The sequence below is a fragment of the Hermetia illucens genome, chromosome 1, assembly GCF_905115235.1.
Source record: "Hermetia illucens chromosome 1, iHerIll2.2.curated.20191125, whole genome shotgun sequence".
NCBI classification, from domain to species: domain Eukaryota; kingdom Metazoa; phylum Arthropoda; class Insecta; order Diptera; family Stratiomyidae; genus Hermetia; species Hermetia illucens.
In genome coordinates, this window is record NC_051849.1 from 139,293,150 (window position 1) to 139,320,934 (window position 27,785).

At 40.1% G+C, this 27,785-nt stretch overlaps 1 protein-coding gene across 1 annotated transcript; it reads left to right on the plus strand.

The window, feature by feature from the left end:
• Positions 1–2,393: 2,393 nt before the first annotated feature.
• LOC119650514 (dyslexia-associated protein KIAA0319-like protein) lies at positions 2,394–27,778 on the plus strand. Its single transcript, XM_038053363.1, has 11 exons — positions 2,394–2,919; positions 2,996–3,223; positions 12,271–13,437; positions 13,498–13,796; positions 13,858–13,989; positions 14,049–14,157; positions 14,218–14,408; positions 15,522–15,809; positions 15,915–16,152; positions 22,942–23,109; positions 23,177–27,778. The coding sequence occupies exons 1-11, from the start codon at positions 2,781–2,783 to the stop codon at positions 23,332–23,334; spliced, it is 3,117 nt and encodes a 1,038-aa protein (XP_037909291.1). The 5' UTR covers positions 2,394–2,780; the 3' UTR covers positions 23,335–27,778.
• The last annotated feature ends 7 nt before the right edge of the window (positions 27,779–27,785 follow it).

Here is a 27,785-nt window from a genome sequence, read left to right on the forward strand (position 1 = left end):
GGAGAATATCTTATAGATGGTACTCAGCAACGTAATACCTCTATAATTGCTGCACTGTGTGATATCTCCCTTTTTATGTATGAGACAGATAATGCCGCTCTGCCAGTCGTCAGGCATTGATTCGTTGTCCCATACCTTGAGCACAAGTTGATGAGCTACTTGGTGTAATTAGGCGCCTCCATATTGAACCAATTCGGCTGTAATTCCATCGGCCCCTGGCGACTTATGATTTTTTAGCCGATGAATTGCACGGACTGTTTCTCCTATGCTTGGTGGTCGTAGTATTTGTCCGCCGTCTTCAGTTGGCGGGACCTCCAACTCGCCGATGTTCTGGTTGTTCAGTAGCTCAATAAAGTATTTAACGCATCGCTCCAATATACCCAACCTGTCGGAAATCAGATTTCCCTCTTTGTCTCGGCAGGATGAACATCGAGGTGTATAAGGCTTCATCCTGCTGACTTGTTGGTAAAACTTCCGCGCCTGGTGCGGTTTCTCCCCGTACTTTTCTAGTTTACAGATTTGTTGGTTCTCCCAGGCTTTTTCCCTTTCTCCCTTTCCCTTTTTCCTTCTGTGAAGTCCCTGCCGGGTTCGTCGTTGTAAAATCTATCCTGTCCGAGGCTCCCTTCGTGGCTTCGTGACATCAGTTTTCCGTGTAAGGTTGTCAGCCCTACCCAACCCCTAACCTGGAGGACCAGTTGGTATATTTTGTACCGTTTTTAGGCGCGGACCTCATCCTTCTCCGTCTTAAATTTTTCATAAAGAAAGAATTCCCAGCGATCATCACGTGGAGGTGGAGATAGGGTTTGATAGTAAAGCTGTTGGTGTTGGTTCAGCAGGCGTTTCCCACGTTTTATGCTCCATCGTGGGTACCAATCCACGTTTCGCCCTTGGACCTATACTACCCTTTGAATCTCTTCCTCCATAAAAAACCCGAATTTATGCATGGATATGTGGCAATGGACGAAACACAGCTCAATTATTTATTATATGAGTGGACTGCACGTGGTGAGTCGACTCCAAAGCATGCAAAGATGCAATAGTCAGCTGACAAGGCTATGGCATCAGTATTTTGGCATGCGCATGGTATAATATTCATCGACTCTCTTGCGAAGGGAAAAACCATTAACAGCGACTATCACATAGCGTTATTGGAGCATTTGATGAATAAAATCGCGGAAAAACAGCCTCAGTTGAAGAAAAAAGCGCTGTTCCATCAAGACTATGTATCGTGTTACAAGTCAATGAAAACGCTGGCAAAATTGTATAAATTGGGCTTGGAATTATTTCCGCATCCATCGTATTCTCCAGCGACTTTCTCCTATTCCCAAACCTCAAGAGAATGCTCATTGGAAACAAATTTGGTGCCGGTGAAGAGGTAATCGTCGAAACTGAGACATATTTTGAGGCTAAAGACAAATCGAACTATAAAAATGATATCGAAAATTTGTATGACCGCTAAAATCGTTGTATCGCCTTCGAAGACAACTTTATTGAAAAATAAAGTCAAATTTGATAAAAATTGATTTTTTTTTTCTATATTAGCCTACTGACAACTGTTATAAGAACAGTCCTGCAGCTTTGCCAGCCTTACTGTTAGTAGGTAGCAATCGACTTTGGCGCTTTGGCGTGCTTTGCGGACATAAGTGTAGTCTAAAACGCCACAAACTGAAGAGCCAGCTAAGTCCAATATGGGTCTCACCAGGGCTACCGCCTTCCGTCCAAAGTTCTCATCCATCCATTCTCATTCCCAAGAACCTTCGCGCTTTTACTGTGCCTTCCATTGTCGTCGGATTCACGATGTCCGGGCTGCATGGATCTGTTTCCAAACACCGGCGTTAGATCCACATCCCTAGCTTTCCTTTTTTCTGCTGTTCCTAGTTGAAGAAGAAGAAAAGGTTCTGACAGATAAGCCTGCAGTCCCCTCTCTTTGCGGCTGAAATTCATTCAACCCGAGGCTTCCTCTCCCGTGATACCGACAGGTTTCCAGTTCCCCTCGTTAAGGAAGTTGCTCTACTTTCTTTTCTGGTTATTCGCGTTGTAGACACTGGGTACAGGCTTTCCACCGAGGGGACACGAATCTGGTGAAGCCTCCAAAATTCGTGCTTTGGCCGCGACAGCTTATGCAAAAACACTCTGGTTCTCCGGTTATTTCCTTTTTTGTAGGGGATTATGGCAAAAAAAAAGAAATTAAACTAATCGTAGCCTTTGCTGTATAAAACATTACATGTCTATATTATTCCAAAAATTAATTTTATATGAAAATAACCGTAAAGCAATCCCATAACGAACTTGTGACGTCACTACACCAACGCCACAAACTATGCTGGCGCCTTCACCAACGCCTTGAACAACCCTATTTTGAACGTCAGTACGCATGGTCCCCTAACAGCTGATTTCAAATTTTCAGACTGACAGAAAGTTCTCCAAATTATTTCTATCGCTGCGTACGCGAAGGTCGTTTTGATTCGTTGAAAAAATCGCAATTTAAGTTTTTATGAGGGCAATTCAATGCAGAATGACTCAGAATCGATTTGTACGATAAGAGGTGTAAGATTTTCGGTAGCCAGCCACGCGGGTTCGTGCGCGCTATGTGAAAACTGTGACCGCAGATGTTTGCAACGGATTTCCCTACCACCGCAATTTTTTTCACAACATTCTGATTGCTATCGCTCAAAACAATTTGTGATAATTCCCGCTCAGGAAAAACTCTCGATAAATAGCCGGGAGCCCGTGTTATTCTTCTCGCGATAATTGTTTGGCAGAGTGCCACCCCCGGCGACATGATGGAGCGGTTAGTGCTGATCCTGTTGTTTGTTTTGGCCAGCTCCGATGGCACGAAAAATGTCGACGAACCCGTCAACTTTGGCGAAATCTGCCCGTTTATCCTGCAGAAAGTGTTCAAGGGCTCGGTGCCTGTTGGTATGTAGATTAATCCCGTCCTTGGACTGCCCCGGGGTGGCTTTTGCAACCACGTCACACTTTGTTTTGTCTGCAGGCAAAATGGAAGCTGGAAATTACACGGAGGTGACGAAGGACGACCCTGACCTAAAGACGTGCGTGGAAGATTGCTGTCTGAAGAAGAGCGAATGCAACGTTGCATTTATGTACGATAAGAAATGCTACCACATCAAGTGCATCAGCAACGAACTGTGCCTGCCGAAGCAGCGGACGGACGGGTTATCAACAAATTTACAAATGGTTTTAGTCACTCCAGTAAATGACGGTGAGTTGTTTATCAATTTATGTGGCGACTGAACAAAAAATCTCCAAAAAGTGACGAAAAACAGAGAATTTCATATTCATAGATTTGGATCTTATTAGTCCAGTTTTAACTTTAATAGAAGAGGCAAGCGAAGGCGCAGTGAATTGTATTTGGGAGTAAATATGCAATTGGGCTTATCTATGCGATAGGAATCATCCAGATAATGTTATCAGCAGCTTGGGCTAATCTTAGCTGATTGTGATAGTGATCTGATAATCCGCGGTTTGTTATTCGTGATTGAATTTCCGTAGAACCAGTCGATGTGGAAAACAAGAATTTTCATGCAATGCGTTCCTCTTAGGAATAGTATTAGCTTTTGCTTTTAGTGTGGCGTTTCTAATGTTCCCAGTGATTTCACACTGAGGCGATTCACCCGGTCTGGCAACAAAAATAGGTTCAGAAGAATTATATGACTATCTTCCATTTCCTTTGTGTTGCTTTCATTTGCCAAACCCAATAGCCTCCCCAAATAACTGATTTATTTCTTCATGTTTTCTACCTTTTGAAAACGATGCCATATTATGTGTTCCTCGTATCCATTGGTAAGAATATTACGAACTTACTTGAATAGTTTGCCATTTCTACCTTAAATTTGGAGATTGATTGGCATCTCTCTTTTCATATTTAGTTTTTGTTCTGTCGGCATCCCCTACTTTGGGATTTTTTCATTTACCGATAGTGGCTACCCAAGGTATGGCTTGGTGGACCTTACTCTGTACTTCTGTTGTTATTATTCCTTTGCTGTCCTACCAAATTATTGCCAAACGTGGCATCCCATTTCATCCTATTATTTACGTTTCATTGTTCGAGGTTCATTACCATTTGGTCCCCTTTACTCGAGGATGCGATTAGCAATACGATTAACATATATAAGTTGTCTAGTTCCAGGTCGTATGTCTACCCGCCCTGATTGTTGAACCAGGCTCGTTTTCACAATTGGAGAAGTGCAAAACTTCCCCTCTCTCGCTAAAAAGGGGGTTTTACGCAGCAGAAATCCACAAAAGGGCATAAACAAAATAGTAATAGGGAAACACTCCTTCAGGGTAATGTTGAACGCAATTCCACTTCACAAACTTCCCCACACCTGTGCAAGTGGCCTTCAATAGCAGGATCTTCGTCTACAACCATTCCAGCAATCAGAGGATCTTTGCCGCAAAAGCTATTAAACGAACTACTAAAAGCATTTAATACAATTCCTAACAAACTGAATGATAAAAAGCTGGAATCCAACTACCATTTTTTGTCCCCAAAACCGCAGATAAAATTAAGACTTCAAGTGACTTGGAATACGAAAGCCACTAAAGCGCACTAAAAACAACTCTAGGAAGCCGATAGGCTGGTAGATTCCGGTCCTAATAACTTTTTCCAACGAAAAGGAGCATTGCTACAAAGCTTCGTGCCACATTCAAGGATTTTTAACTTATTCAAACACGCTCCAGAGGAATGAAAACAAAAATTGAGGATGCCTAAGTTAGCATTGGAACGTCAAAATTGACGAGATAAGCCTCCTCAAATCTTTCAGAACTCTGGACCTTGATAAAACGAATTAGGAACTCCTCGCAGGAAACTCAACTAAAATTTTCATGAAATGACAAAGATAACTTCAAATATTTTTATCTACTAAAGGGTCAATGCCATCCACCGCCGCGGCTGCTTCCATCTGAACCAACTATGGCTGATGTACCCCAACCTTCCTCATTTGCGGATGAGGTCCAGAGATGGATGCCATCATCGATGACATGATGCGTAGCTCGAATGATTCCACTCAAACACAGCTATTAGAGGCCTTAAATTCTCTATTGATTCGAAAATTGGTGTCACCCCAAAAAGAAACAAAGCTCTCACGGACAATTTCGTTAATCAACTTTTTGCCAAAACATTCAATGCATCGGCTTTACAATTTCCTAGGAGATTTTGAATGCTTGCCGATCCGAAGCTATGTTTATAGAAAGCATAAAATCACAAGTACATGTCTAAATCAACTTCTGTTACATATAACTTCGGAAAAACTGAAAAAGTTGTACATTTCAGCCATCTCTTTTGACTTCCAAAATGCAACGAGAAGGTAGTCAACGGCAATCTTTCAATTTGCTGACGACTTCCTCGTCATTTTGTCTGGTATGACCAGAGAATTGTCAGTCAGCAACCTCCAATTGACGGCCAATCAATTTGTCAGCCAGTGCAACAAATTAGCACTCCCATCAACATCAACAAGTCCATCACCATAAGATTTGCCAAACATCAAAAAGAATAACTCAGTAACAGGTTAGGAGATCAGTTGATGTCACACATCAAATCCTTTAGCAGAAGGATAACCAGCGCTCTCATTGTTAAACTTCACTTTGACGACGTCTTAACAAATCGGGTCAGTGTCCGATGTTAAAAGTGGACACCACTCGAAACAAAAGCTCAATACTCAATAGGGGCTTTATCAGATTCAGGCTTGAATATGCTGCAGCGTCCACTGCCAACAGCCCAAGTTACATTAACAAAAAGCTGGACAATTTTACAGCCTTGCAGCTGCGATGCCAACCAAACACCGAAGAATGATTCCCGCTGAAAAAGAAATCGTCAAATTAAAAACCTTCAACTGGAAAGTTTTTGAGGATAATTATCCAAACCTTGCAGCTGAAAATGTTTACACGCCCTGTCTCAGAACCTTTAGAAACATATTTCACCAGATCAAGTTGAATCAAATACCTACCAAGTCCACCAAATTCCAAACCGCATTGAAAGAGCGCTCCAACTAACCCTTCTCCGCCTTAAATTGCAGCACAATGTTTCTGATTTGTAGATGAACTCACATTGGCATTGATGTACTCGCACTGTTGTTTTTTCCAGGTCTGGGAAATGTTTACTTTTCAATTTCGGTGAAGCTTCGAACCTCACTGCTGAGTTAGCCGCCATCAAATTTGCAATCCGTGCAGTATTTTAATCGACAGTCTGAGAGCATGCAGAAATCGATGCCTTTATTGAGGATTCCTATCTTGAAGAAGTCCAAACTAATTTGGACTCTAACACACAGCGGGGCTCCTATTATTCAACTACCCCATAAGGCAACAGAGCTATTATATCGGGTGCACCCACAAACCTCCTCCCGTCGTCTCATATAGGCAGATACATTTGCCTGAACGGCATAAGGTTGTTTCGAATTCACGCGTGTATATGGGTATTCAGTTTAATTTTAGAAGTCTGTTTTCGCCGTCATCCCAGCGAGCCTCCCGAGCAATTGAAAATTTACTCAACAAAGTCATGAAGGTATACATAATTACACCCTGGGCAGAAATTTTAAATGCTGTGGTCGTTTCGGGACAGATACGATCGATCTGGGCAAGGGTAGCTTTCATTGATTAGGGTAGGGTTTTCTTGTAGTGATCCAGCATGCGGTTGTCGCTTGAATATCGCTTTGGGTTTAAGTTTCATTATCGGCTTTAGGACTTTCTCATAGTGCAGTTGAACAATGACAGCTTTCCTTCTAAGTGTTAGAGACGCGACATTCGCAGAACCTCATGTTGCGTCGAATGTGGTGAAGACAAAAAGGCCATGTATCTATAAAGGACAAACCAATCGTCGCATCTGAAAGAAGCCGAATTGGTAAACGGGGCAGAAGAACACGCATCAATTCTGCAGTCACAGGTACATCCTAGAAAAAAATCATTTCTTTTGGTCCACAGACCTGCCGTTTGTCCGTTTGAAATACGTATACAGATATAAATAAACAGTCCTTGAATACAAGGAAGTTCGAATATTTTAAAGTATGAGTTCAGTCGGTACAAAACAGGTGAGCGGAGCACCTAATACTATGAAGAGGTAATCTTTTCTCTATTCGATAGTGGTAGGAATGATCATTTTACTAAATATTGCTTAGTGAGCAAGTTTTTATGGTTACTTATAGCCAGCCGATTGTTCCCCGACAAAGGTAATCTTGAGGTGACGGGAAGAGCAGTATTTTGATAAGTTTGAATACTTATTTATTGGGTCACACGGTTTTGTGTATTTAGTAACATCATTATTTCCATTATTGTAAAGCGGCGTTCATTGTGTTTGGTAAACACCCTACACTGGGGATCATAGAAAGGAAGAGGATAGGGCGCACGATAACGTGGTAAATTTAGGGGTTCAGGAGGTTTATTGATGCGTCGATCGCAAAAGACGGCAGTGACAGGGATGCACTTCATCAATGCTCCGCGAATGCATGGTGCAATTTACCATTGACTAAGAGCATCAATGTGAGACACTTACAGCTGGGCGCTTCCTTAATGAATCCCACACTTCGAGCTTTACTCCTCGTATTGTAGGAGAACAATTTATCAGATGTGAGTTTATCTGGCACTATGTGTTGTAACAGTGCACTCCAAATGAGACTGACAACGGCCTCTGGTAAAAGAGAACGAGATCACTAGTCTTTTTAAGGTTTTGTGTAAACACAAAACCTTATTACAGCGATCATGGAATTGATCGCATCCCAGTCTTCCTGACAGGCTACCATTCTTCGGACAAAATTTTCCGGTGATAGCACTTCACCTAGAGTTTCCTCCAGGTTCCTCCTTTCTTCCACGAACCTAGGACACTGGAGGAAAACGTGCGCCGGGTCCTCTGGGACCCCGCAGTTTGGACAATTAGGCGAGGTGTCCAATTTAAACCTGTACAGGTATTGACGGTATCCTCCATGGCCGGTGAGAAACTGTGTGAGATTATAATTGATCTCCCCATGCTTTCTCTCCAGCCACTCCCCGATGGAAGGGATCAACCTGTAAGTCCAACGACCCTTTTCTGACTGGTCCCATCGCTGTTGCCACCTGCTTATGGATCTCTCCCTTTCGGCTTTTTTCACCTGAGATAAGGGAGAGATGGACCTGGTGTTATAAATGTTTATCATTTCGGTTGCTAGGATGTCAATCGGCATCATTCCCGAGATGACGAACGCTGCATCGTCTGAGACGGTCCTGAAGGCAGAACACACCCTTAGGGATGTTCTTCTGTAGACCGCACTCAGTTTATGTGTATTGCCTAAAACCTGCAGTGCTTTTCCCCAAACTGGGACTGCATACAGCATGATAGAGCTCACCACCCTGGCTATGAGCAGCCTGCAAGTATGCCGCGGGCCTCCTACACCGTCTGTCTGTCTGTCTGTCTGTCCGTCTGTCTGTCCGTCACACGCATTTTTCTCAGAGACGGTTATAGCGATTAACACCAAATTTGGTAGAAAGTTGGAAACTGTGAACGCTCACGCATACAGTGAATTACATCCTTTTAGGTCGAATTTAAGGGGGGGTCCCCATACATGCAAAAGGGGGGTGTAAAATTTTTTTTCATCAAATATAGTCATGTGGGGTATCAAATTAAAGGTCTCAGTTAGTACTTTTCGAAGCCGGTCTTAGTTTTGACATTTCTTGGAAATATGGGGAGTGTGGGGGGTTGAAAGTGATCATTTCTTTAAGGGGGCCATTCTCAGAAACTACCAAACCGAAAAATTTGAAAAAAAATCAGGAGGTTGCCACTATATAGTGCCTTGGCTCCGAAATACCTTTCATACCGATATCTGTTCAAAGAAAGTTAATAATAGTATATTACTATAATTTTTTGTAATTGGCTGCAAACCCCCCTTAAATTCATCCTAGCGGCACGAAATTCTGCAGTGATGTAGGCTATAATGTAGAGCATGATCATACCAAGTTTGATGGAAATCGCACTATTACTAACAAATTTATAATACGTCGAAATTGTTGCTTCTTTGAAAATTGAAGACTATCAATGTCAATATCACCCGAAAGTGGACATATGCATATATTACGTGCTACGTACTAAGAAATACACAAAACCTTTCGTACCTGAAGCGTCCAGCTTCCGGTTTCCCGACTTGTTTTTATATAGCGCGAGGTCATTAACCGACACCTGAACGTTGTCAGAACATTCTGCAAGCGCCAAATTCTAACGGTCCTTCTCATTTTAGGATGCTCAGAACTACAGAATTGCAGAATTGCCCCAATGCCTTCAATAAGATGTCAGCTGGCATCTACTTTGTTCTTCTCTAGCATGTATACCTGGTAGTAACAGTACTTAATGTGCTTGCCCCGGTTAATTTGAAACTGAAATCTGTTATATATAACCTTGGCTGTCCTTGAACATGGTGATTGGTCTCAATTTTGCGTCAGTGGTCGTCGCTAGGTATCGCATCATCAGCTTGGCTCTATTCCAGCCAGCTTAAATTTGATGCTCCAACTGTTTGGCCTCTTTTCTGTACAGCTTGTTATTTTCCAGCTCCATGGCATCTTCTCTTTCAGCTGATTTTGTAAGCCGTTCTCTTCCAATAAATTGACAACTTTTGCCCTACGATTTAGCTAAAGTGAACTGTCATCTTTTCGTTCGATCTGAATCCCCCGGTAGTGGCTAACTTCGCCAAAGTCTTTTATTTGGAAGTGTCCCCCTTTGCGACCAAGCGAACCCTGTATTTGTAGATCTCCTCTTCACTGTCGGTTTTTCACAAGTTGATTATCTGCCTGGAGGAAAATCTGCTATTTTCCAGACTTGATATTCGCCCCTCGTCTTCATCTCTTTCTTTGGTACTGATCGCCACAGGTCTTGCTCTGCCGATGCCCCCCGAAACAGATCATTCCAATCTTTCGATTACCTCTCAATACAGGCTTCTATCTTGTACCCTAGCCTCAGCGGTACATTCGTGTTGTGTCGCTGGACGCTCTCCGCCCTGGCGACAATGTTCGGAACTCATCATCTGTTTATTGATCTATGCTCGGATATCTTTGGCTTCTCCTTCTGATTCTTGGTCTTCTGGTTCCTCATCTTATGGTTTCTTATATGTGATATACGGCTTTAACTATGTCTTGTTTTCTTCTGTCCATCACCGCTCTTATTCCGCTTGAGTGAGTTTTCGACGATGTTCACGGACCTTCCAACCCAGACTTCTTTCGCCGCTGGATCCAGGATCTTATACCCTTCCCATCGTAGCCTGCCAAGACTTCTTCTCGTTCTTTGCCATCCTACTTGGTATTTTCTCGATAGCCTTGCTATTATCAAGTTTTGCAAGTTGCGCTTGTTCAGTACAGCTTCAAGCAGCATGCACACGTAGATTCAATCAGCATTTCGTTCTTTCTTTCCGCCTCGCCGTTCTTCTGTAGCGTGTATGCTACAGTGAATTGCTACTCCACTCTTTCTCGCCAAAGAAAGTCTTGCATTTCCTTGGAAAGGTATTTTATCTAAAGATCTTTGCAGCAGGCTGCTCGGGTAGAAGCAATCGCCTTCCTTGCTTCATATTAATGTAAATTTATCAATGGACCAACATTTTCCTTCGTATTTCGTGTTATATCTTAATCGTCGGCAGGCGCGTAAGCGCGATCCCTTCTTCTATTTGGTTACGAATCGCCACATTTTAATGTTCAGTCGGCCGATGATCTTCCCACGTTGTTTTAACGGTGGCTTGATTCACAAGATGGTAATCAACATTATTCTCGTCGTCAAACATATTACAATATATGTGCCGATTGTTGCTAGCCGGTGCCTTTCTCATCATCGAGTTGATCTATCTGTGACACACAGGCAATAAACAAATTAATCCTACTTTCAGTAAATCCATTAGAAGTCATCAAGTTAGGAGATCAAATAGGAGCTGCTTAATTTGCTGTAGATGTACCGGTTACTTTAAAAGTTACAAATAACGCCTTCTTGTCCTCCGAAGGATAAAAAAGGCGAACAGACAATAGTCTGCTTGCCACGAAGCATTGCCACAGGTTATTAAATACCAAAGAAACCTCGATCTCTGGGAATCGAGAGCATATGCTCCAGGAGAATCCCTAGAGGATATGCTCTCGGTGCCATACCCTTTAGTTGCGGCTCAGGTGTTAGATAGGCGTGGCAACTACTGGTATGAATGTTGAACCTGCATGCTGTATAAACCAGCGCCATTGTACTAGTCACTACAAGATTCTGATTGTGATCGCCAAATTAATCCGTGTCCGAAGAGGACATACCTATATAATATACCTACACAAACATTCACCTTAAATCAATATGAGTCGCAAATAGCAGGTAGAGTATTACTTCAAATGTATTGACTGGAGGTCATAAGATTCAACAAAAACAACGTTGAGGGATTTAAGTTCGCCATCCATGTTCTGTGCTTGTGCTTCGATGATGTCATAATGGATTGCACATGATAGCTCAGTCTGGTGAATTATCAAACGTGAAGGGAGCTTCAGAGCTCTGTTTCTATAATGTCTTGGATGCAGTAAATTCCCTGACTTGCCTTAATAAGGAACTCCAGACACCCCGGTTTTGCGCCGGGGTCCACCGATTCGAAATCCCTAAAAGCAGTCTGACATCTTGACCTATGTCATCACTCCATCTCAGGCAGGATCTGCCTCATCTTCTTTTTCTACCATAGATATTTCCCTTATAGATTTTCCATCGAAATAGTGGTTTATACTATGGTTTATGTATGCATCCACACAGTCTCTCCGTCGTTATTGCTTTTTTCACTCCATTTTAAATTTTCATCAGATCACACTTAATGCTGTGCAAATGATAAGCTCACAGCAACGAGACAAACATACATCCAAGACGACTGGAATTCAAACCCAGAGCAACGAGATTGAGAGGGTAGCGCTGTGCCTCCTCGGCCATCGCGCCGTCATGGTTTATGCTTCCGCAAAATTTCGTAATCATTTAATGCTAAATGCATTAGAAGGGGTGCCTAGTTAATTTGAAAATTAGAGTAATATATTATTATTAATTTTGTTTAAGCACCGGATGGGTAGTTTCTGAAAATGAGTCCTATCTCGCTTTATGTGTGTGTACTTTGTAACTCCTCACTCATCTATACCGCGACCGATATTAATTCTAAGATCTGATTACTAAAGTACAAATCGAGTCTCTACTTAGAAATGATTTTATTGTTTTTACACAAAACCTTAAAAAGAAAGTGATCATACGACCAAAAGACGTTGATTCGATTATAATAATATTAATATGTTGGTATTCATTACTCTTTCCAGGTACCATTGAAGATCTATCATGGCTAGATATTCTGAAAAACTCAAAAGCTTTCAACGACTTCTTACCTTCGTTACAAGATAAATCTCTGCGTTACTGGCCAAATTCCAGGAAATATTCACTGTCTGAATCATTAGAAAACAATTTACCATTTATTCCTGATGAAGAACAACTGCCTACAAAACGGATTGGACAGTTGTTCACAGCCCGAAAAGGCTTCGATTCTTTCGGTAATGATCAACAATACGCAATTGATGAAAACGATCTTCTGGCTGAAGAGTCTGCTTACTTACCAGAAACTAAAGTGATTTGTGAAGTAGGAGTCGACAATGCTTGCCAACCAAACGAAGAATGTGTACGACTTTTGGCAAAGTCTCGTGGCGGAATATGCGAATGTAAGCGAAACTATAGACGAAATGAGATAGGAGAATGTGTGTCAGGTGCACCACTTTTCAGTGGAACAAGTTTGGTTGAGAAAATCTTAGAAAATGAAAGCCAAGTGAATAGAGATTCAAACGCTGATTCCAATGATAAGAAAGAGAAAGAATCAAAAAAGCTGCTTGAACAGCTAACTGTCTCAGTAAAGAACAAAACAGTCCGATTCCCAGAAAAGGAAGTAACCCTAGCTGCGTACGTTGTTCCAGACGAGCAAACGAGTGGAAACATCTATAAATATCAATGGACATTAATCACACAGCCACAAGGGGCTGTAAATGGAACAATATCGGATCAGACTAAAGACAAAATTAAACTATCAAATTTATCTGAGGGACTCTATATATTCAAAGTAACCGTTACTGGAAATGGGTCTTACGGTGAAACTATGGCGAACGTTACGGTGACACCGGAACGAAGAATTAACAAACCACCGGTTGCCGTCATCACCCCAAAAGAACAAACTGTTAAATTGCCAAGTAGTCAAGCGATTTTAGATGGCAGCACTAGTACGGACGATGATAAAATTGTGAACTGGCATTGGGAACTTCTTCAAGGCCCGATTGGATATCAGAAAAAGTTGCCTGAAACGGAAACATTACAATTGAGCGACTTAGAACCAGGCAACTATGAATTCAAACTAACTGTTACGGATTCCGACAACGTACAGGACTCGACTACAGCAAATATAACTGTATTGAAAGAAAAGGACTATCCACCACAAGCTAATGCAGGCGAGTTATTTATTCTTTTCACTATAGTTTATGGTGACTAACAGGTAATTTCTTACTTAGGAGCTGATGTTATTCTTTACTTACCCCATAACAATGTTACATTGAATGGTTCGCTGAGTACTGATGACCGTGGCATCGTTTCTTGGGAATGGACGAAAGACGCCAATGACCAGGGGAAAGCTGTTGACATGCAGAACACTCGCACGCCTTATTTAGAACTTTCCAATTTAGAAGAAGGCATTTATACATTTGAATTGAAAGTAACAGACGCAAGCAATCAATCCAACACGGCAAAAGTCCATGTTTTTGTAAAGCCTCCAACTAATCTCCCACCAACAGCAAATGCTGGAGCAAATATGGTGCGACGAGTTTGATCAAAATTAAACATCGACTTTGATATAGAACTAATTACCATTACAGACAATTAACTTGCCGCTAACATGGGTCACGCTGAATGGCTCCAAATCCACTGACGATATTCGGGTAACGAATTACTACTGGCGTCAAAAATCAGGTCCAAACACCGCTACTATAATAAACGCTAACAGCGCGGTAAGTAGGCCAAAGCAAATGATTCTATAAGCCTAAAAGCTAAGTAATGTTCTCTGCAGGTTGCCAATGCTACGTCATTAACACTTGGACTCTACGTTTTTGAATTGGTAGTGAGTGATGAAAACCAAAACAACTCCTCAGATACAGTTTGGATTAAAGTTATACAAGGTATTGCTTATAATTCAGAAAATTTGGGATCATGATTCTCATAAAAAACTTATTTTTTAGAGAAAAATTCTCCACCTGTTGCCAAAGCTGGCGGGGATAAAAGCGTCACCCTTCCAGTGAGTGCCATCTATTTGAATGGGAGCGAATCCTACGATGACTTAGGCATTGTGAATTACACATGGTCACGCGACGGTACAAGTTTAGCGACAGGCAATATCGTTGGAACTACTAATTACGAGCCCGTATTAATTGTGAGTTACTTTATGCAATCGACATATTTACTTCATAATTTGATGGTTATTCTCTGTCAACATATGTGAGCTTGTGAACCCTTACGGGTACTTGGTTTTACATGGATTGACGTTTTTGCCGACTCGAAGAAGAATCCATCATTAATAGTTACTGGAATTGTTCCCATCTCCTTTTGTATCTTCTAACAAACACCTCCATGTTTTTTCGGATGACTTACTCATCAACGTTCAGACTAATATAAACGTCACTTGCGCTTGACATAGATTGTATTCTCTGTCAACTTCAAAATAATTTACTTCTTAAGATCTGCTCTGCATATCAATTAACTATCCAATTGAAATTTTCCGAGTCGGAACCGTGGTGGTATTGATGTGGAACGAATCCAACGTATTTCTGACGCTTTTCATTTGGAATAACCAACTAAACTGAATACCCGCGTCAATTTCCTCCACATCAACACCAGGTTTTCACCCATTGAATGTATAATATTCGTAAATTAAGCCTATCTTTATTGCATATCATTCGAAGGCTTACATAAGGAGGCAACTTTTGTAAACTTTGCAAGTTTGCAAATTTAGATTACCGTTACAATGTTGCATTTTGAAGTTTCTTTAAAGTTTGAACAATAATATCTGCGAAGTGGCAGTACCCTTTGCAACTGAAAAGGTATCCATTTATATGAAATCTTATGTGGTCTCCGAAAATAGTGTCAAATTTGAAATTAGATGATTGGGAAAGTGATGGAAAGTTGTGATTCTATTGGGTAGATGCCATTGAGGAAAAACGCTATAACTCTGTGGCGGTAAAAAACTGAGTGACAATTCCAGGGAACAATTTTTCTCAAACAAGTGGTGCTATTTACCAATAACATTTCTACCATCGTCAACAGGACACCCTGTATTTATGATGAGAAACTTCCTTCTCTGCACTTCAGGCAAATGGACAAGGAGGTTCCTATGATATGTTTTAAAATGCCATTCTCTGCCTTTTTTTATTGTACGAATCTCGTCTAAAACGTAAATTGGGGTTAATCGGATTGACGTGATTTACTGTCTTATTGAATGTTTCCTATAATTGATAGGAACATCGAATTAAATCAACTTTATTTTCAGCTCACCAACGTCGTTCCTGGTCGTTTCATCTTTAAGTTAACAGTAACTGATGATCAGGGTCTTACTAGTACTGACACGGTCAGTATAATAGTTCATCCCGACCCTCTTGTACTCAACCTAGTCGAATTGACTCTTTCCATGGGTATATCAGTACTAACACAATCTGAACTAGATTCGTTAGTCCAAAAAATCAGTCTGCTGCTTGGAGACGTGAAAGTCAGAGTGCGTGATCTTCGAACAGAACCAAAAACTGGTGATGCAATTATCATCTTTTATGTTGATCGAGTTGTGAGTATCAATTGTCTTGTGGCTGAAAGATTAATCATGATTAAGATTAAGAAATTGGTCTATAAACATTTGACTATAATAATTTAAATATCATATTCATATCAGGGGCCAGATGGGAAGGCAACGCCGGTTTCTGGACTTGAAGTTGAAAGAATTCTGAAAGATAAATTCTGGCGAGATGCATCGATCTTGGGAACAACATTCACGGATGTTCGAACGACAATTTGTCAATACAATTGTTCAGAACATGGATTTTGTAATTCTGTTACACGAGCCTGCATGTGTGATACATTTTGGATGCCTTCAATATTCTACTTCTGGGGCATCGATGAAGCAAATTGTGGTAAGTACGACGCTATTTTCTTATAATTTGGATCAGAAACAGTGGCGGTCAATTGATTGGAAATCATTTCTGCCTGATGGCATTTCCTCCTTTGAAAAGCTAATTAAATAATATTCAATACTATTGAACACATCCTTATAACGGCGAATTACATATACATATTTCGAAAATTCTTCATTTATTCTAACAAAAATTAAAGCACTTTGTCAGGTGATTGTTTGAAACGTTTGAAACGTTTTCTTTTCAATTTTAAAAAACATTTTCCTGCTTTCACAAGCGATTTTTTCGTACGAAGAAACGTCGGGCAAATATTTTCGTATGAACTTTTATTTAAAAAAAACACCTAACAAAAAAATTAACAACAGATGCGCACAAATATATGCGTGACCTGTGAGCTGGACAATAGTCCAGTCTATTTCGTAATTTATAATAAAATAATCGTTGCCACAACAATCCAGCCATTAAAGTGTGTTAGAGCACTTCATTCCAGACCGGTACGGTACACTACAGTTAACACTGTAGAATGAAATGTGGTCAGCATTACGCTCGCCCAAAGTTATTACTGAGTCGACTGGTATCCGACATCCAGTTATCATAACAAATCCGTCTGTCACCAGTGAGATTTGAACCGCGATCTTCCGCTAAGACAGCTCAGCGCTCTAACCACTTGAGCCATCTGGACACTCATCTGGTAATCCAGAAATTTATATATGCACATATTGTATATCAGTTGTCCAATTCAGACGGAACCCGTTAGGTTCAGGTATCTATCTCCCGGTTGTTTGAGGCAAAAACGGGTTTTGCTTGAAACACATTTAGCTTAGGCTGGCGTTTGTTTGGCATAGACACAGGCGTTTGGCTGTGTGGAGCTTGAGGCAGCCTCATTGTTCAGGCAAAAACTAACATTTAAATAAAAAATAGTTCGCATTGGCACTTGGAAATATGAACACAACAAAATTCGTATTCACACTCGAAAATATGACTACATTTGATTCACGGTTGGAAGTAAGAATACAGCCGTATTCATATTTGTGTTTTGTGTTAATACGAAAATATTCACTTATTCCATTGCGAATACATTCGCATTGGTATTCAAAGAATATATTCGTATTCGCATCTACGAATACAATACCCAACTCTGCCTCAGGTGACAATTGGTCCCACTGCTGATGTGGCGATTGCTTAGCGAATACAAATGTTTGTAGCATTTAGTGCAGATTCCAATCTCCAAAATCTACCGCACACTATAGTAAACCGGATTGAAATCCGGTGTGTAGAACGATCATTTTTCAGACGTGATGAAATTTTCAAATTTGGCCGTATATCATTCTTAATCCATTTTTGGTCCATGGGCGGGAGCGGAATTTAGTTGGTACGCCTTATCCGCATCGCTGAAGTGACGTCGAGCGCGGCAATATTTTGCGGTGGTACATTTGAAACCATGAATACCGATAGGCCAGCAACCTCTGCGGGCCAGGGGTTTTTAATTATTAAGGTTTCGCGTAAAACCATTCACGCAAGAGGAAGTAGTAAACATTTTTTTAAATAATTTTTGTTTAGGAATTCTATCTATCTATCTAGCTCCGGGCAAGCTTTGGTTCGAACTGTGGGCGGATTTCCTTTGAATATAATGAATGACATGTTTTGCAAATTATAAAAGGGAGCGTATAACATCTGCTAGCCGCTTCGGTCACGCTCCTCCCAGAGCAGAGGTGAGGTAGCGTCTGATGAGTTGCTTCTGGTACGAAACCATAGCCGTCTTCGTCCCTTTTAGTAAAACAATGACATTTGTTGGAAAGGCCGGGAGTCGAAAGTGATGATATCTTTAACGAACTCATTCTCAGAAAATATCCAACCAAGAAATCTGAAAAGAATCATATCGATATCTTCTCAAGTTGCATTTGTAAATTGTATATGTAACGGACTACATACAAATGGGATAGTTCTAGTTCAAATATGCGGGTACTTAAATAAGAAACAACCAAAACCTGTCATACTTGAAGCGCCGAGCTTCGAGTTTTTGACTTGAAGCCAACTGGTGTTGCTGCTGTTTAGTGTAGGAACTAAGAGAGACACTTTTCCTATCCTCGACTCGAGTTTTATTTAATTTTGTATCTGCTACATGCCGCAAGTGGCATCATTTGAATAAAGGGAGGCCCCCATATATGCGAAAGGGAGGCGTATTTTTTTTTTCACAAAATATAATCATGTGGGATATCAAATAAAAGATCCCGATTATCACTTTTCGATCTAAATTTTGATATTGGGTGAAACGCAATCGGTATACAGTAATAGACAATGTTTGTACATATTTATATCTTGGAGCTTGGCAATATATGAAGGAATATTTGGCATTCTAAGATATGGCAGAATGGAAAAACATACATAGAGAGTTCCTCACATAAGATGAACGCAAAAACGAGCTTCCGGCATTTCGACTGGCTTGTGTCTTCGCACTTGGTAATAATATTGAACTCAGAGTGTGAAGTATATGCAGTATGAAGAGTATTATCATGATAGTATTTTATAGAACAAATTATTTGCATAAATGGCTGTTTAATAAGCATGGCGCAATTGAATTTTTATTGTGTTCACACGCCGCTATCATGCCCTCAAAGTTCATATGGAAACTCAGATCCTTCATATTTAAAGTGTCCAACTCTAAGTTTTCCAAATTGGTATGTTTTGAATTTGAGCTGGTGAGTTCTTTCGATACGTACTAGCTTATTTTCATCGGTGGAAGACTGGACTTTTTGGTGTGCTGACCACATTGCCTCCTATAGGGTACTATAATCCCCTCCTATAATCCTGATTGCGAAAATGATTATTATTGTTATTATCCAGTAAACCATGTGCTCGGAGTAGGTTTCTTAGCCGGCCAAATATTGAAACCTACTGTTATCGGCTTTGAAACCATAAGCGAAATGTTATGCACTCTGCATTTCTGAGGCAAATTTAGAAATATAAGCCTCAGCAACATACACGCCGCTACAGAGGAGACTGCAAAGTGGGTGAAAGATACCTACTACGAGTGAGTAGAACGAACCCTCGAAGCCTGTCCAGGTATGATTTTGATATCATACCTGGAAATTTTGACAGTCAAGTAAGGACCGAGCCCGTATTCAGAGGATACTTTCGCTCCCATAGTTACATAGGAATGCCAATAATAGCGAACTGCAATGTTTGCGCGGAATGCGTCCACAAACTAACGTGGGTCTCTCCAGACGGGACCACTTTCAACTATATTGACCACATGCTGATTGAACGCCGCCACCTTTTAGCCTTGAAGAATGTCAGAACATATAGGGTACAAATATAGACTTGAATCAGTATCTCGTTGCCAGGGTAAAACTGTAGGTGGCCAGTCGAGAATTCGGTATCCCGAGAATAGTGATAAGATTGATTAGGCTGGCCATGACTAATATGCGAGGCCAGATAAAAGCAGCAGGATCATTCTCAACACCATCCGACATCCACAATGGTCTAAAACAGGGAGATCCTATCGTGCACCTTTTTTTTAACCTTTTTAACTATACTTTTTAAGTCCTCCCAACAACTGGCCTATGTTAACGATATCGACACCATGAGAAGAACAATCCAAGATGTATAATCTGCACCAGCTACGATGCGGCCCTCACTGCGGTTAGATCGATTCGCTGTTCTGTAAGCCCTTCGGACACAGCCATCAGTGGGATATCAGTGCATATACTACCGACTGTTTTCGTAGAGCAATATCTTTCAAATTATTGCTCATTAAAGCTGGTAGTTTTCAGTATACCCGTGGTATAATAGTTTTAACAAATAGTTAAAAGAAATCCCAGTAAAAAGTATCATTAATAAGCACGTGCTTTAAATACAAAAATTTTAGCCTTATTTTTTTTAAAAAAAAATAACGCCCTCTGACCCTAATTTTCGTCAAAGTCCTTCTCACTTGGGGTCTTCTCAGACCTGGATGACGGACGAGCAAAGCAAAATAGACAACATAACCTAATCATAAACATTTGAAAACGATGTCTGTGTCTAAGCTTGTAACACGTGTCCTGCCTGTTCGAACAGTCTCCGACACAATTGTGCTTGCAAGTGTCGTCACAAAACGTATTGAGACATACGCGGGTTATCTAACCTACAACGAGTATAGCACCATAGGGCCCAGTGCCCACAAACAGCTGCCATCCATAGGCCGAAGGCCTGGTCAATTCTCGTCCCCACGTACGATCTTCGTCGACCGGACTAGAGAACTTGGCTCTCTGTTAGCTTGCCAGGACGTCGTGGGACAACTAAAATATATAACAACACTAGCTACACATCAATGAAGACAAGACGAAATATATCGTGGCAACGTCAGCACCAAAAATCAAAGAGGCAACAACATCAAATAGCACAGGTTGATAATTTCTCCTGTCTATCCTATCAAAACCAAAAACATCCGTGCACGGTTGTTAGCAGTCAACAGCGCCTATTTCAGCTTACAAAAAATGTTCCGCTCGAAACGTCTCATCATAGGGTCAAATCTCTTACTGTACACGACAATGACAACAGTCCTAATGTATTCCTCGGAGGCTTGGGCTCTTAGCAAGAACAATTGCAAACTCTTAGTCGCGTTCGAGAGAAAAATCTTCTGAATGATTTTTGGCCTCCTACAAGAGAATGGACGACGTACCCTATATAACGACGAAATTTATAACCGATCCTCATGACCATCTGGTTGTGGACAAAATCCGGATCAATATGTTGCGATTGGTGGCTCATTTAGAGATGAGGATGATCCTGCTCGGAGAGTTTATAAAAGCAATATCTATGGTAGAAAAAGAAGACGTGGTAGGCCCTGCCTCAGGTGGTGCGATGGCCTAGGATCCCAGACAGCTTTTAGCGATATCAAATAGGTGGATCTCGGTGTAAAACCGAGATATGTGGAGTTCCTTATTTTTGTCAACTTAAACCGAATTGAAAAGGAACCTTTGGCCTACTATAACTTCATTAGTAATAGTAGAATTTCAATCAAACTTTTCATAACATAACATCATTTTTATTCAAGCCATTTTGTACTTCGAGGACTTAAGAGGATTTTTTTGATTAGCTTTACTTGAAACAGCAATAGGAAAAAAAACAATATGAAAACATACTGTGTGGATGCTCCATATTTCATAAAGGAGTGAATAGGAGACATCCAAACTTTATTTGAGTAGATATCAGAATGGTTCATTGTAGGTGATCTGAATGCCAAGGTCTGCTGACAATACCTAGGTCGGATCCTAGGAATCCTGATGGGAAAACACAGTCTCTGAGACCGTAACGATAATAGTGGGAAGTTTATGCAGTTTCTATCATCTCGTCATTGGTCTGTTAGGCTTCAACTCACCGAAACCGTACGAACAATCAGATTAACCACGGCTGAGACTACTATCCCGAAACGAGCCAGCATAGAGAGGGAATGAATCTCCCATGCTGCTTCGCTCCGAGTACTCACACGCCCACCAGTTCTCACCATGTACTTCAAGTAGTAGCTGTTGTTTGTGTTTACATTTTTATGCACTTCTTGCATATTGATGAATTGCGTTTTTTTATTGCTACAATTGCAAATTGCAAAATCGGTAATTATGAATTTTGCTGATTCTAACAAACCCAAAATTGAAATAAAAGTCGTGTCGAGGATGGGAAAAGTGCCCGTCATAGTCCTACACTAGACAGGTTGGTCACTAGTTCCAAGGAGATTCTGTTCGTCTCCAGGATAGGGTTCTGCCGGCTTCATGCCGGAGACTCTACATTAGGAAAGGCGTAGCATAATTAAATTTTGGCCCGAAACTGTAGTTTAAAAAATTCTATATGTAACATAGGTTTTGGTTCTACATAACAGAAAAGGTTAATAAAGAACTATCTATAATAGACGAGGTTCTTCTTTCACTTGGTTTACGAACAGTGACCGTACGGGGTAAAACCCAGATGAGACTGGGGGCTATCTAGACAAGTATATAAACTAGAGAAGCTAGCTAAAAACTTTAAATGTACTACTACACTTTGGGAAAGAGGTCCCAACAATTTGGCGCAACTGGCACACACTGTCGGCTTTCTACACAAGCACTACAACACGAAAGTACTTGCGAGTGATCACAAACCTTTCGTCCCGTGACGTCCTTTACCACGATTTCGGGCAACCGAAGAGGTGGAAGGAACATTTCACGGTGATTCGCACCCGTATCACATTCGATGAAGATTCACCTCTTGTGGATGAAATGGCTAGTTACCGTAACATACAGATATGGATTGTTCCTCCGAACAGAAGAGAATTCATCTCGATCATTAATGCACTCAAATATAGTATATTCTATAAAATTGGTGAACCTCAGTTCATAACCGATATGTTAAAAGTTTTTTACTTAGGCACGCCTAGGCAGACACCGCTTGTTTCGCCATTGACGATAATGAAAATGCATATTTGAATAATTCGACGAAATGCAATGTTCACTTTATCGATGTGATGGGTTCTGAGTTTGACTAGTCATCACATTTTTCTATTTACATATATACAATGCGTACATCTGACTACTGTTGTTTTTCTCCAAACGCAAAAAATTGAAAATTACATTTTTTGGAGTATACGTTTGGCACATAATCACTCTTTTAGGAGTGTTAGTTTTAAATTAATAGGTTTAAACTGAAGTGAACCTAAAATTTCTAGATACGCTACAGTATTAAATATTTTTCAATTTACTTTTTAAGAAGCATTGTATATGCCAATCGTCTATGTATAAAACTATTCCCTACTAATTTTGTAACACTTTAAATTTACAGATTGGTCCATCCTGTACGTTGCCATAGGAATTTTCGTTGGATTTTTATTACTATCGGGAATATTTTGGGGAATTACTTGCTTGTGCCGTCGGTCTCATAAACCGCGAACACGAACAAAGGTACAAAAATATGCTCTTCTAGGCACACAAGAAGATGACATTCCATCATGTAAGTGTACTGTTTATGAAACCAATACTCAAGTATATTGATAAATTGTCTGCTTGTTCTCTACTAGTCACGCGAAATACATCCCTCACCGATTCTGAAACCGATTCAGATGTTGTCTTTGAAAATCGAACAAAGTCTACAAATGGAGTTTTGCGTTCGAATGGTGTTTCGAAAAATGGTCCGAAATTTTCAACAACACGATTGGGACGTCGTATCAAAACCTAACTTCAAGATAATCCCTAAATCTATAGAATATATTATTTTCGAATCATTGTGTGTTGAACTGATCATTTTGTAAAACAATTATTCTTACGACAAAGTCAAGCGCTCGAAACCGAACCTAGAAGTATCTCAATCAACAGTAAATAGGACGTGTAGATACATATTTAGAATTCCAAGCGACTACGTTCGGATCGAGCGCTACGCCAACTATTCGTGGGGATAGGCAACAAAGTAGGAATTTTGTACTTAACTTATTTAAAGAAAATTACCACGATGACATAGTAAGAAAGGGCCTTAAAATTATCAAAAAAAAAATTGTTAGATGTTCCTTAATTGTATTTTGAAAGTATTATGTTACCATTTGTATTTTAATTTAAATTAAGTGCAAAGCATTTATAAGTTAGAAATTGTAAAATATTTATTCCACGATCGATAGACGAGCACGCTTTTTGTGAGTTTTGTAGCGAACACGTGATTGAAAGTGTGATATTTTGAGTTCTTCGTCGCTGCTTATTTCGTTGTGTCTACGTAAAACCTTACCTAAAAGTTGAGAGGCAGACTCCGAAATAGGAGACCCATGAGGAAAGAAAAGGGAAGACCTCAGAGGTATTCCCTATCGACGATGTAATACTTTAATTCCTATTTTTTGTACGCTAAAAGCTTAACAATTACAAACGCTTATTATTTAATTTTCATTATGTTTTTCTTTGCATTCTTCCATTTTTTTTTCAGCCAACACAATCATGACTTAGAATATGGAATCAAGATCAGGCGAAAGCTGCATTTAATTTGGTCTGGTGGATATGAATAAAGCAATAATGAATTGCATCCACTGCTTTCAAGAGAAACGATTGCCTGATTTTGGAAGGAAAAAATGAAATTGATTATTGACTTTTGCCTGACGTTAAATTACAACCTTGAGTGATGGCAAGTCTTTAATAAGCTCCAAGTGCAAAATAATTCAAGTGATTAAATTTAGTTTATTGAAAAAACGACCATCATCGTCGACGGCGCAACAACCGGTGTACGGTGTAGATCTGATCTACTAAAACAACAGTACGCGAATTTCGTTGTCATAGCTGTTATCGTTATGACTTTTGACCTAGTTGAGCAGTGCTATGTTTCGATGTTTTCCTTTCGTTTCTGGTGATGACGTTGCCATTGCGTATTTAGCCCTGCCTTCATTAATCTGCAGCTCAAGATTTCGCGCCGATCGCCTGCTCGATTCCTCCTAAATCAATATCGTCAGCATAGGTATACAGTTGGGATAATCGAATAAAAACAAGGCAGTCGTTTTTTAAATGATCTTTTTTTTTATTTCTTTAGATTTCTGAGCTTTACTATTTCTAGCGTGCCGTTACTGGTCACTGCTATTTGGACCTGCTTCATTAAAGCCCATGCAATGTCCATTAAGTTAACACTTTGTGATTAAGTTGGCCAGTCCGTTCAACTGATCTCGCTTTCCTCTTCACTTTACAGGCAGAGTCATTTCTGATTTTTGGCATTGCAATCTTGATCGGCTTTTAGCAGACTCCATTTGGAGAATGCTTATACCTTACAGATCCCAAGAGTGTGATAAGTTAAAAAGACAAATCAGTTGCGATTGTTCGCTTTTATAAGAATAAATATTTTTAAAGATTACTTTATTCTCAAGAAGCGTGTTCTATTCATCACGTTCTGACTAATTTGTCTTCTCGTTTTCTTCTATAGCGTTACAGTTCGATGTCGGTTCTTGACATCCCGAAGTCTTCTTATGGAAAACGAGAAAGAAAACTGCCATCTGTTACGGGGCTTTCCAGGTGGTCGTTTACCTCTCCATTGTTGTGTATACGTTTCACATGGCATATTGAAGTTTTCAAATCTTGATATATAGTAGATGACGACTTCTGATTGGAAGATTCTCCAGGGGACTAGACGCTCGAAACATTAATTTTTTGCCCTCCAGCCAAGTTTATCGACTCATAACAGAGGACCAGTCGAATCAATGTTTTTTTATATAATATTATCAACTTTGAGTTCCTGATCAAATTTTTATTTTTGGAAATTGACAGTAAGAGGTATAATATATATGTCGACTTGCCGCAAATAGTAACAGTTTTATGTCAGATTTTGTCTGATTGGCATCTTTCTTATAGTTTGTTCTGGCTACTGTGTCAAGCTTCACCAGGACCATCTTCGGGTTCGCTTTTGATCGTGCCAGGATAATTATATCATCCGTATAAGTAACTATCTGTGATGATTTGTATAGTAGCATACCATCTGGATCCACTAGTATCTTTGGAATTATGTACTCCCAATAGATCTTGAATGGTGTTGGGACTAACCTATCACCTTGCTTTAATCCGGAGTCTGTGCCAAAGCAGAAATCAACGAAAATTTGATTGAAATGAATATATCAATGTTGCATTTTCACCATTTTCCCAGAAACTCACTAAGAATATCTGATCTATCGTGGATATCGTTGATACTCGCCAATATTTTTTGAGAAGAGTTCGAGTCTCCTTTCGATTATTTTTGATTGCACTTTGTCCATCGAGTTTTATTCCACCGAACTTTTCTCTTCTTCTGTCTGTCATGTTATCGTTCAATCTGCAGATGTGGTCATTTATACGTTTGCGTTTCTTCTTCCTGCAGATCTCGTTAATGATACGTCTTAATTCTATGCGTTTGTTTCGTTTAGTTCTTGTGAAGTGCTTTTGGTATTGTTTGCAACATTTTTCTCGCCATTAGAGTGTTGGCAATCTTCGTCCAACCTTCTTTTTGCATCGACGTTCGTGTTCGGTGGTTTTTTCTACCGACGTCTTGATTGCGTTTGTCAGCTGATTCCTCTTCGGGTTCGTGGTATGTCGTGACACATTCCATGCCATTTCTCCGTTATGGAGCTTTCCAATATCGAACCTGGTAGGTGGGACTGAGTCCGTTACTCGCATTATTTGCTAACCAGTCTCCATATCTTACTCTAAGAAGATAGTGGTCGCTGGTGCAATTTGCCCTGTGGTATGAACGCTTGACAATAATGTAATTCGTTTCTGTGGTACAATGAGAACATAATTGATCTGGTTGAATATTAGCTCATCTGATGAAGCCCACGTTCGGTCGTGGATTCTGCAATGAGGGAGACAAACACACAAATTGTTTCATTAATTAGCCTCCCTAATTTAAGACTTTTGCTCTTTTCGACTTTTAAAATAGTGTGCTTAAGAATCACTGCCTAATAATTTCATCTTATAGCGTGCCCAAGCACCTATCTTGTACTTTTCAACCTGTCCGATGAATGTCCTAGAACCACACGTTAAAGAGAGAATGCACTTTCCATTGTCATTATATTTCCGATCCGCTCTCAGGCTCAATTTCCGGTCCAAAATAGAATATTTCCCGTTTCGTTTCAATTTCAGATCAGTTTATTTTTCAAGAGCATCTTAATAATGATCCTCTCCTAGCATTTCGACGTCACCTATGTCCATGTCTGATTTTTTGCTCCTGTCATTTTTCGAGATGCTTGGAATCATGCGTGAAAAATTGTTTGGAAAGTTTCGAAAAACAACAAGTTCTTCGTTTATATGGGGTACGCCTTATGCACTTTCGCTTCTTGATCGATACTTTTCAAGGTTTTGTTTGCGATACGTGCGATGAGTGACATCTTCATACTTTGAGATTAAGAGGGGTCCTCATACATGCAAAGGGGGGTGTACATTTTTTTTCATTAGTACTTTTCGATGCTGAGCTTAGTTTTGATATTTGTTGGAAAGGCGGGGAGTGGGAGGAGTCGAAAGTGATGATTTCTTTAGCGGACCCATTCACAGAAGCTGCCCAGCCGAAAAATTTGGAAAAAAAACCAAAACTGCTTCAAAATAGTCTCCATTTCGATATCTGTTCAAATTAAGCCAAGAATAGTATATTTTGAGTAGATTTCGATTCTCCATTAATTTTTTCTAGAGTTATAAAAATTTGTATTAACTTAGAATATAATATAAAGCATGTTATCCCCAAGTTTGATCAAAATCATACCATTACTAACAAAGTTACAGTAGCCCATAGTTGATTTTACGGTGCAAATTTACTGCAATTAGATATCAATTCACCCTAAAGTGGGTGGTCTGCCATGCTAAATGCATGTACATAACGGGCTACGTACAAATGGGGTAGTTCTGTCCTCAAATACAAGAAACAAAAAAACCTTTCATACTTGAAGTCCCGAGCCGATTTCCCGATTTGTTTCCCATTTAACCTAGTTTTGTGAAAGCCTATCGAACTTGGCATTGATTGATCAAAATTCTTATATTGCTTATCCATGTTAAATTATTCAAGCTTGTTGACGGTACAGAATAATATAGAAACAAGGTGACCATTTCGCATTGGACTTGGAGATATGTAAATCACTGCATGTTGAATTCCTGGCGGCGAAGTACGAAAGAAAACGTCAAGTCAGTTCCTCTTTTGCTATTCTTATCTAC